The following is a 12,315-nucleotide window of genomic DNA, read 5'->3' as shown; positions in this document are numbered from 1 at the left end:
GAGGGGCTGGGATGAAATTCCCAAAGGAGCCGAGGCTGCTCCTGGATCCCTGGGAATGTCCAAGGAAAGGTGGGAAAAGGGAAGAATCCAAGGGAATCTTGGAGCCCCTTCCAGAGCCTGGAAGAGGATTTGGGATAAGGGATGGAGGGACAGGGAACGGACGTGGATTGGAAATGGGGAAATTTGATGGGATTTTGGGAAGGAATTCCTGGCTGGGATGGAATTCCCAAATATCCTTGGGAGTGTCCATGGAAAAGGGAAGGATCCAAGGGAATTTTGGAGCCCCTTCCAGAGCCTGGAAGAGGATTTGGGATAAGGGATGGAGGGACAGGACACAGGATTGGAAAAAGGGGAATTCTGATGGGATTTTGGGAAGGAATTTCTGGCTGGGATGGAATTCCCAAATATCCTCGGGAATGTCCAAGGAAAAGGGAAGGATCCAAGGGAATCTCGGAGCCCCTTCAAGAGCCTAAAGGGGAGAGCTGGAGAGGATTTGGGACAAATCCAAATTTCGGGATGAAGGGATGGAGGGACAGGGAATGGATTTAAACTGGGAAAAGTGGGATTTGATGGGATTTTGGGAAGGAATTCCTGGCTGGGCTGGAATTCCCAAATATCCTTGGGAGCATCCATGGAAAGGTGGGAAAGGGGAAGGATCCAAGGAAATCTTGGAGCCCCTTCAAGAGCCTGAAAGAGGATTTGGGATAAGGGATGGAGGGACAGGACACAGGGAATGGATTTAAACTGGAAAAGGGGAGATTTGATGGGATTTTGGGAAGGAATTCCTGGCTGGGAGGGTGAGGAAGGGCTGGGATGGAATTCCCAAATATCCTTGGGAATGTCCAAGGAAAAGTGGGAAAAGGGGAAGGATCCAAGGAAATCTTGGAGCCCCTTCCAAGCTGGAGAGGATTTGGGATAAGGGATGGAGGGACAGGACACAGGGAATGGATCTGGATTGGAAATGGGGAAATTTGATGGGATTTTGGGAAGGAATTCCTGGCTGGGCTGGAATTCCCAAAGGAGCCGAGGCCGCCCCTGGAATGTCCAAGGAAAGGTTGGATCCCCCAGGTATTTAAACAAGTTTTAAACCCCTTCTAAAGTGCAGAATTCAACAAAATCCCAAATTTTTGGGAATTTCCTACCTGTTATAAATGGGATTTGGGAAGAAAAATGGGATTTGGGGGGAAATGGGGGAAAAAAAAGGGATTTGATGGTGGAAAATTGGGGATTTGGGGGAAAAAATGGGGATTTTGGGGTCAACAACCACACAGGGTGGGATGAATGAACCCCTCCCAAGAATTCCAGAAATTCCCGGATTTTTGGGAATTTCCTACCTGTTATAAATGGGAGTTAGGAAGAAAAATGGGATTTGTGGGAAATGGAAAAAAATGGGGATTTGATGGAGAGAAAATGGGGAAAAATTTGGGATCTGGGGAAAAAAATGGGGATTTTGGGAGCAACAAGCACACAGGGTGGGATGAAATAATTCTGCTTCCAAGGCTCAGAATTCCAGGAAATATCAGATTTTTGGGAATTTCCTACCTGATATAAATGGGAATTTAGGTGGGAAAATGGGGGGAAAAAATGGGGATTTGATGGTGGAAAAAAATTTGGGATCTGGGGAAAAAAATGGGGATTTTGTGGACAACAACCACAGAGGGTGGGATGAACGAACCCCTCCCCAGAATTCCAGGAATTCCTGGATTTTTGGGAATCTCCTACCTGTTATAAATAGCATTTGGGAAGAAAAATGGGATTTGGGGGAAAATGGGAAAAAAATGAGGGATCTGATGGGGAGAAAATGGGGATTTAATGGAGGGAAATAGGGAAAACAAGGAGGATTTGGGAAAAAAAATGGGGATTTTGGGGGCAACAACCACACAGGGAGGGATGAAATAATTCTGCTTCCAAGGCTCAGAATTCCATGAAATATCAGATTTTTGGGAATTTCCTACCTGATATAAATGGCATTTAGGAAGAAAAATGGGATTTGGGGGAAAATGGGACAAAAAATGGGGATTTGATGGGGGGAAAATGGGGAAAAATGGGGATTTGGGGAAAAAAAATGGGGATTTTGGGGTCAACAACCACATAGGGAGGGATGAAATAATTCTGCTTCCATGGTGCAGAATTCCAGGAAATCCTGGATTTTTGGGAATTTCCTACCTGTTACAAACTGGATTTAGGAAGGAAGATGGGGATTTGATGGTGGAAAAATAGGGGAAAAAAGCGGGGATTTAGGGAAAAAAATGGGAGTTTTGGGGGCAACAACCACCCAGGGTGGGATGAATGAACCCCTCCCAAGAATTCCATGAAATATCAGATTTTTGGGAATTTCCTACCTGTTACAAACTGGATTTAGGAAGGAAGATGGGGGGGAAAAATGGGGATTTGATGGTGGAAAATTGGGGATTTGGGGGAAAAAATGGGGATTTTGGGGGCAACAACCACCCAGGGTGGGATGAATGAACCCCTCCCAAGAATTCCAGGAAATCCTGGATTTTTGGGAATCTCCTACCTGATATAAATGGGAATTTAGGTGGGAAAAAATGGGGATTTAATGGGGGGAAACAGGGAAAAAAATGGGGATTTGATGGGGAGAAAATGGGGAAAAATTTGGGATTTGGGGAAAAAAAATGGGGATTTTGGGGGACAACAACCACCCAGGGTGGGATGAACGAACCCCTCCCAAGAATTCCAGGAAATCCTGGATTTTTGGGAATCTCCTACCTGTTATAAATGGGAATTTAGGTGGGAAAATGGGGCAAAAATGGGGATTTAATGGGGGGAAATAGGGAAAAAAATGGGGATTTTGGGGGCAACAACCACATAGGGCGGGATGAAATAATTCTGCTTCCAAGGTGCAGAATTCCAGAATCTCCTACCTGATATAAATGGGAATTTAGGTGGGAAAATGGGGGGCAAAAATGGGGATTTAATGGGGGGAAATAGGGAAAAAAATGGGGATTTAGGGGAAAAAAATGGGGATTTTGGGGACAACAACCACAGAGGGTGGGATGAAGGAACCCCTCCCCAGAATTCCATGAAATCCTGGATTTTTGGGAATCTCCTACCTGTTATAAATGGGATTTAGGAAGAAAAATGGGATTTGGGGAAAATGGGAAAAAAATGAGGGATCTGATGGGGAGAAAATGGGGATTTGATGGGGGGAAAATGGGGAAAAATTGGGGATTAGGGGAAAAAAATGGGGATTTTGTGGGACAACAACCACCCAGGGTGGGATGAACGAACCCCACCCCAGAATTCCAGGAATTCCCGGGTTTTTGGGAATTTTTACCTGTTGTGCACCAGCTCGGCCATGAGCTTGAGCACGGGCGTGGTGCAGGCGGGGTCGTGGTACCAGAGCTCGATGGCTCTCTGCAGGATGGGCATGTACGAGGGGTAACTGCCGGAATTAAGGAATTCCCGATTTTCCGGGCACGGATCCCGCGGGAATGGGGTGGGAGGGGGGCACAAAGGGGGGATTTGGGGTTTTTGGGGTGGTTATTGGGGGGTTTGGTACTGGAAAATCATCGGGGTGGGAGAGCCCAGGAAATGGGATTGACGGAGATCCTGGGATTCTGGGATCGGGATTTGGGGTGGGATTGGGATTTGGGATCTCGATCAGGATTGGAATCAGGATTTGGGATTTGGGATCAGGATGGGAATCAGGATTTGGGATCAGGATTTAGGACAGGATCAGGATTTGGGAAGGGATTTGCGATCAGGATCGGGATCAGGATCAGGGTTTGGGATCAGGATTTGGGTTGGGAACAGGATTGGAATCAGGATTGGGATCGGGATTTGGGGTGGGATTGGGATTTGGGATCTCGATCAGGATTTGGGATGGGATCAGGATTGGGATCAGGATCTGGATCAGGATCAGGATCAGGATTTGGGATCACAATCAGGATCAGGGTTGGGATCAGGATCAGGATTTGGAATCAGGATGTGGGATGGGGATTTGGGATCAGGATGGGATCAGGATCAGGATTTGGGATATTGATCAGGATTGGGATCAGGATTTGGGATTTAGGATGGATTCAGGACTGGGATCAGGATTTGGGATGGGATCAGGATTTGGGATCAGAATCGGAATCAGGATTTGGGATCTCGATCAGGATTTGGGATCAGGATTTGGGATCTCAATCAGGATTGGGATCAGGATTTGGGATATTGATCAGGATTGGGATCAGGATTTGGGATTTAGGACGGGATCAGGATTGGAATCAGGATTGGGATCAGGATTTGGGATCAGGATCAGGATCAGCATTTGGATCAGGATCAGGATTTGAATCAGGGTTTGGGATCAGGACTGGGGACCAGGATTTGGGATCAAGATGAGGATAAGGACTTGGGATTTGGGATCAGGATTTGGGATTTAGGATGGGATCGGGACTGGGATCTCGATCAGGATATGGGATCAGGATCAGGACTGGAATCAGGATCTGGATCAGGATCAGGATTTGAATCAGGGTTTGGGATCTTAATCAGTATTTGGGATCTTGATCAGTATTTGGGATTAGAATTTGAATCAGGATTGGGGATAACAATCAGGGTTTGGGATCAGGATTTGGGATTTGGAATGGGATCAGGATGCGGATCAGGATCTGGATCAGGATCAGGATTTAGGATTTAGATCAGGATTTGGAATCTCATTCAGGATTTGGGATCGGGATTTGGGATCGGGATTTGGGATCTGGGATATCAATCAGGGTTTGGGATCAGGATCTGGATCAGGACTGGGATCAGGATTTGGGATGGGATCAGGACTGGGATCTCAATCAGGATATGGGATCAGGACCAGGGTTCGGGATCAGGATTTGGGGATCAGGATAGAGATCAGGATTTGGATCAGGATTTGGATCAGGGTTTGGGATCAGGATTTGGGATCAAGATGAGGATAAGGACTTGGGATCTCGATCAGGATTTGGGCTGGGAACAGTATTGGAATCAGGATTGGGATCAGGATTTGGGATTTGGAATGGGATCAGGATTGGGATCAGGATCTGGATCAGGATCAGGATCAGGATTTGGGATGGGATCGGGATTTGGGATCAGAATCGGAATCAGGGTTGGGATCAGGATCAGGATTTGGGATCAGGATGGGATCAGGATCAGGATTTGGGATGGGATCGGGATTTGGGGTCTAGACTGGGGTTTGTGATCAGGATTTGGGATCAGGATTGGGATGAGAATTTGGGATCAGGATCAGGATTTAGGATCAGAATTTGGGATCAGTATTTCGGATCAGGATTTGAGATCAGAATCGGAATCAGGATTTGGGATCAGGATCAGGATTTGGGATTTGGGATGGGATCAGGATCAAGATTTGGGATCAGAATCGGAATCAGGATTTGGGATATTGATCAGGATTTGGTGTCAGGATCAGGATTTGGGATCAGGATTTGGGATTTGGAATGGGATCAGGATCAGGATTCAGGATTTGGGATCAGGATCAGGATTTGGGATCAGGATCAGGATTTGGGATTTGGGATGGGATCAGGATCAGGATTCGGGATTTGGGATGAGGATCAGAACAGGAATCAGGATTTGGGATGGGATCAGGATCAGGATCTCGATCAGAATCGGAATCAGGATTTGGGGTCAGGATCAGAATTTGGGATGGGATCAGGATTTGGGATGAGGATACATCCACTCGAAGAGCATCATGAAGCTGGTCTTGGCGTTGAAGGCGAAGGCGATGCCCCGCAGGTCCCGCACCAGCCCCACCAGCGTGCGCTGCGGCCAGGGAATAACAGAAATAACAGAAATAACATAAAATAAAAAAAATATAATAACATAAAATAAAAATAAAATAAAAAAAATAAAATAACATAAAATAACATAAAATAAAAATAAAATAAAATGAAATGAAATAAAATAAAATAAAGTAACATAAAAATAAAATAAAATAAAATAGAATAAAATAAAGTAAAATAAAATAAAATAAAAATAAAATAACATAAAATAAAATAACATAAAATAAAATAAAATAACATAAAAATAAAATAAAATGAAATGAAATGAAATGAAATAAAATAAAATAAAATGAAATAAAATAAAGTAAAATAAAATAAAAAAAAAAAAATAAAATAAAATAAAATAAAAATAAAACAAATAGAAAAAATAGAATAAAAATATAAGAAAGAATGGAATAAAATAGAACAATACCAAAGAGTAAAATTCAGGCACCCCAATTCCCATCAAACTGATCCCAAGGGATTCAGGAACCCCAATTCCCATTAAACTGATCCCAATTCCCTCTGGACTGATCCCAAGGGATTCAGGAACCCCAATTCCCATTAAAGTGATCCCAATTCCCACTAAACTCATCCCAATGGATTCAGGAACCCCCAATTCCCATCAAACTGATCCCAATTCCCTCTGGACCGATCCCAAAGGATTCAGGCACCCCAGAAACCCCAGCTCCCATTACACTGATCCCAAGGGATTCAGGAACCCCAATTCCCTCTGGGCTGATCCCAAGGGATTCAGGAACCCCAATTCCCCCTAAATTTACCCCAATGGATTCAGGCACCCCCGATTCCCATTAAACTGATCCCAATTCCCTCTGGACCAATCCCAAGGGATTCAGGAACCCCCAATTCCCACTGAACTGATCCCAAGGGATTCAGGAACTTCATTTCCCATTAAAGTGATCCCAATTCCCATTAAACTGATCCCAAGGGATTCAGGCACCCCAATTCCCATTAATCTGATCCCAAGGGATTCAGGAACTCAAATTCCCATTAAACTGATCCCAATTCCCTCTGGACTTATCCCAAGGGATTCAGGAACTTCAATTCCCATTGAACTGATCCCAATGGATTCAGGAATCCCAAATCCCACTAAACTGATCCCAATTCCCACTAAACTGATCCCAATTCCCTCTGGACTGATCCCAATGGATTCAGAAACCCAAATTCCCATCAAACTGATCCCAAATCCCTCTGGATCAATCCCAAAGGATTCAGGCACCCCAATTCTCATTAAACTGATCCCAAGGGATTCAGGAATCCCCAATTCCCATTAAACTGATCCCAATTCCCACTAAACTGATCCCAAGGGATTCAGGAACCCCCAATTCCCACATAACTGATCCCAATTCCCTCTGGGCTGATCCCAATGGATTCAGGCACCCCTGATTCCCATTAAACTGATCCCAAGGGATTCAGGAACCCAAATTCCCACTAAACTGATCCAAATTCCCTCTGGACTGATCCCAAAAGATTCAGGAACCCCCAATTCCCATTAAACTGATCCCAATTCCCATTAAACTGATCCCAAGGGATCCAGGAACCCCAATTCCCACTAAATTTACCCCAATGGATTCAGGCACCCCCAATTCCCATTAAACTGATCCCAATTCCCATTGAACTGATCCCAAAAGATTCAGGAACCCCCAATTTTCATTAAACTGATCCCAAGGGATCCAGGAATCCCCAATTCCCATTAGAGTGATCCCAATTCCCATTAAACTGATCCCAAGGGATCCAGGAACCCCAATTCCCATTAAACTGATCCCAATTCCCATTGAACTGATCCCAAGGGATTCAGGAACCCAAATTCCCATTAAACTGATCCCAAATCCCTCTGGATCAATCCCAAGGGATCCAGGAACCCCAATTCCCATTAAACTGACCCCAATTCCCATTGAACTGTTCCCAAGGGATTTAGGAACCCAAATTCCCATTGAACTGATCCCAAGGATTCAGGAACTTCAATTCTGACTAAACTGATCCCAATTCCCATTGAACTGATCCCAATTCCCATTGAACTGATCCCAAGGGATTCAGGCACCCCAATTCTCATTAAACTGATCCCAAGGGATTCAGGCAGCCCTAATTCCCCCTAAATTTACCCCAATGGATTCAGGCACCCCTGATTCCCATAAAACTCATCCCAAGGGATTCAGGAACCCCAATTCCCACTAAACTGATCCCAATTCCCATTGAACTGATCCCAAGGGATTTAGGAACCCCCAATTCCCACTAAACTGTTCCCAAGGGATCCAGGAACTTCAATTCCCATTAAACTGACCCCAAGGGATTCAGGAACCCCAATTCCCTCTGGGCTGACCCCAAAGGATTCAGGAACCCAAATTCCATTAAACTGACCCCAATTCCCATTAAACTGATCCCAAAGGATTCAGGCACCCCCAGATCCCAGGGAAAGCTCCCGGGACAGGCGGGCAATGGGAGTTGGGCCTGGCTGACCTTGGCCTCCTGCTCGTTGAAGGAGTTGGTGCTGAACATCTGAGCCACGGCCTCGAAGGCAGCGGTGAGGGGCAGCATGAACTGCTCGTACTGATCCTCGTCTTCCCCTGGAAAATGGGAAAAATCATGGAAAAATCATGGAAAAATCCATGGGAAAATCTATGGAAAAATCGCCCATGAACTGCTCGTACTGATCCTCGTCTTCCCCTGGAAAAAACATGGGAAAAACATGGAAAAAACATGGGAAAATCCATGGAAAAATCACTCATGAACTGCTCGTACTGATCCTCGTCTTCTCCTGGAAAAAACATGGAAAAATCTATGGAAAAATCACTCATGAACTGCTCGTACTGATCCTCGTCCTCCCCTGGAAAATGGGAAAAACATGGAAAAATCCATGGGAAAATCACTCATGAACTGCTCGTACTGATCCTCGTCTTCCCCTGGAAAAAACATGGGAAAACATGGAAAAAACATGGAAAAATCTATGGAAAAATCAGTCATGAACTGCTCGTACTGATCCTCGTCCTCCCCTGGAAAACAGGGAAAAATCCATGGAAAAATCCATGGGAAATTTCCCATGAACAGGTTGTACTGATCCTCATCTTTTCCAGGAAAACACATGGAAAAATCCATAGGAAAATCTATGGAAAAATCGCCCATGAACTGCTTGTACTGATCCTCATCTTCTCCTGGAAAACAGGGAAAAATCCATGGAAAAATCCATGGAAAAATCATGGAAAAAACATGGGAAAACATGGAAAAATCCATGAGAAATCCATGGGAAAATCTATGGAAAAATCGCCCATGAACTGCTTGTACTGATCCTCATCTTCTCCTGGAAAACAGGGAAAAATTCATGGAAAAATCCATGGAAAAATCACTCATGAACTGCTTGTACTGATCCTCCCTCATCTTCCCCTGGAAAACAGGGAAAAATCCATGGAAAAATCCATGGGAAAAACATGGGAAAATCTATGGAAAAATCCCCCATGAACTGCTCAGACTGATCCTCGTCCTCCCCTGGAAAAAACATGGGAAAACATGGAAAATCCATGGGAAAATCTATGGAAAAATCACTCATGAACTGCTCAGACTGATCCTCATCTTCTCCTGGAAAATGGGAAAAACATGGAAAAATCATGGAAAAATCACTCATGAACTGCTCGTACTGATCCTCGTCCTCTCCTGGAAAACATGGAAAAATCATGGGAAAATCATGGAAAAATCACTCATGAACTGCTCGTACTGATCCTCGTCTTCTCCTGGAAAATGGGAAAAACATGGAAAAAACATGGAAAAATCCATGGGAAAATCCCCCATGAACTGCTCAGACTGATCCTCGTCCTCTCCTGGAAAACAGGGAAAACATGGAAAAATCCATGGGAAAATCCATGGAAAAATCTATGGGAAAATCCCCCATGAACTGCTTGTACTGATCCTAATCCATTCCTGGAAAACAAACATGGAAAATCATGGAAAAATCCATGGGAAATATGGAAAAATCCATGGAAAAACAGGGAAAAAAAATCCATGGGAAATATGGAAAAATCCATGAACTGCTTGTACTGATCCTTGTCCTCCCCTGGAAACATCATGGAGAAAATATGGGAAAATCCATGGGAAAACATGGAGAAAACATGGGAAAATCCATGGAAAAATCATGGAAATTCATGGGAAAATCTATGGAAAAACCCCCCATGAACTGCTCGTACTGATCCTAATCCACTCCTGGAAAACAAACATGGAAAATCATGGAAAAATCCATGGGAAATCATGGAAAAATCCATGGGAAATCTGTGGGAAAACAGGGAAAAATCCCTCATGAACTGCTCGTACTGATCCTTGTCCTCCTCTTGAGGACACGGAAAAACATGGAACAAATGGAAAAATTATGGAAAAACATGGAGAAAACATGGAAAATCTATGGGAAAATCCCCCATGAACTGCTTGTACTGATCCTAATCCATTCCTGGAAAACAAACATGGAAAATCATGGAAAAATCCATGGGAAATCCATGGGAAAACATGGAGAAAACGTGGAAAATCTATGGGAAAATCCCCCATGAACTGCTTGGGCTGATCCTAATCCATCCAGGAAAACAAACATGGAAAATCATGGAAAAATCCATGGAAAAATCCATGGAAAATAATGGAAAAATCCATGGAAAATCCATGGGAAAATATGGAAAAATCCATGGGAAAAATGGAAAAATCCATGGAAAAATCCATGGAAAAATCCATGGGAAAAATGGAAAAATCCCTCATGAACTGCTCGTACTGATCCTCACCCTCCCTTGACAAACCATGGAAAATCCAGGGAAAATTTATCCCCAAATCTTATTGGGATGGGAAATTCACCCCAAATCTTTTTGGGATTTCACTCCCCAATTTTGCGGATTTTCCAATCCCAAATTTTGGGACGGAAAAATTTTTTCCCAAATTTTTGGCTGGACGTGAAAACTTCACCCTCATTTTCCCAAATTCCCCCTCACCACCCCCAAAATTCCCAATTTTTTCCATTTCCCACCCCAACCTCCTTTAACCTGGTGAATCCCCACTTCCATAAATCCCAAAATAAGTGGGAATTCCATGGAAATTCCTGGAAAAATGTACCTAAATCCACCATGAGGAGGCGGCCCAGGGCGGTGTAGAAGGTGGTGCGGCAGCGCATGTCCGTCAGGTTGGACTGGTTGTTGATGCCCAGGAAGGAAAAGTGCTCGCTCTGGAAAAAAGGGAAAAATTGGGATGAGCTCCAGGAAAAAAATTCCCACATGGAAAAGGTGATTTTTGGATTTTTTTTGGTTTTTTTTTGGTTTTTTTCCAGAGAAAAAATGGAAAAATCCGATGGGAAATCTGGGTTTTTCCAAGTTTCATTTCCCAGGAATGAAAAGTGCTCACTCTGGAAAAAAGGGAAAATTGGGATGAGATCCAGGAAAAAAATTCCCACATGGAAAAGGTGGTTTTTGTTTTTTTTTAAATTTTTTTTCCAAGTTGCATTTCCCAGGAATGTTGATTCCCAGGAAGGAAAAGTGCTCACTCTGGAAAAAAAGGAAAAATTGGGATGAGCTGAGGAAGGAAAAACTCCAGGAAAAAAAAAATTCCCACATGGAAAAGGTGATTTTTGGGTTTTTTTCCCAGAGAAAAAATGGGAAAATCCGATGGGAAATCTGGGTTTTTCCAAGTTTCATTTCCCAGGAATGTTGATTCCCAGGAAGGAAAAATAGGAAAAATTGGGATGAGCTCCAGGAAAAAAATTCCCACATGGAAAAGGTGATTTTTGGTTTTTTTTTGTTTTTTTTCCAGAGAAAAAACGGGAAAATCCGATGGGAAATGGAGAAATCTGGGTTTTTTTTCCAAGTTGCATTCCCAGGAAGGAAAAGTGCTCACTCTGGAAAAAAGGGAAAAATTGGGATGAGCTCCAGGAAAAATGCAGGGAGAACATTCCTGGAAAACTTCCTTTAATTCCAGGAATGCCTGGAAATCATCTCTGAACCCCAGAATTCCTGAAAATCATCCCTTAATTCCAGGAATTCCAGGAAAACCTCCTGGAAATCATCAATGAATGCAGGGAAAACATTCCTGGAAATGCCTGGAAAACCTTGCTGGAAATGCCTGGAAAATCTCCTTTAATTCCAAGAACTCCTGGAAAACATTATGGGAACTCCTGGAAATACTTGGAAAACCTCCCTGAACTGCAGGAATGCATGGAAAACATCCTGGAAATGATCCCTGAACTCCAGGAATGCCAAGAAGCCATTCCAGGAATTGTCTGGAAAACTTCCTTTAATTCCAGAAATTCCTGGAAAACCTCCTGGAAATGATCCCTGAACTCCAGGAAAGTCTGGAAAACATTATGGGAACTCCTGGGAATTCTTGGAAATGCCTGGAAATCATCCCATAACTCTTAAAAATGCAGGGAAAACATTCCTGGAAATGCCTGGAAAACCTCCTTTAATTCCAGGAATGCCTGGAAAAAATCCTGGAAATGATTCCTGAACTCCAGGAATGCCTGGAAAACATTCCTGGAAATGCCTGGAAAACCTCCCTTAATTCCAGGAAAGTCTGGAAAACATCCGGGAAAACATCCCTGAAC

At 43.7% G+C, this 12,315-nt stretch overlaps 1 protein-coding gene across 1 annotated transcript in view; it reads right to left on the bottom strand.

Annotated features, from left to right (window-relative positions):
* The window catches only part of XPO7 (exportin 7), a 93,851-nt gene that overhangs the window by 19,671 nt on the left and 61,865 nt on the right, over positions 1–12,315 (bottom strand). Inside the window, exons 17-20 of the mRNA XM_064731219.1 lie at positions 10,836–10,944; positions 8,220–8,326; positions 5,654–5,742; positions 3,299–3,406 (exon numbers count right to left, since the gene is read on the bottom strand). Coding sequence (XP_064587289.1) covers positions 3,299–3,406; positions 5,654–5,742; positions 8,220–8,326; positions 10,836–10,944 — 413 coding nt within the window. The remainder of the gene's footprint in view (positions 1–3,298; positions 3,407–5,653; positions 5,743–8,219; positions 8,327–10,835; positions 10,945–12,315) is intronic.

The sequence above is a fragment of the Zonotrichia leucophrys genome, chromosome 22 (assembly GCF_028769735.1).
Source record: "Zonotrichia leucophrys gambelii isolate GWCS_2022_RI chromosome 22, RI_Zleu_2.0, whole genome shotgun sequence".
Lineage (NCBI taxonomy): Eukaryota > Metazoa > Chordata > Aves > Passeriformes > Passerellidae > Zonotrichia > Zonotrichia leucophrys.
Note: the sequence above shows the minus strand (reverse complement) of the source record. Positions and strands in the feature narration are given on the sequence as shown.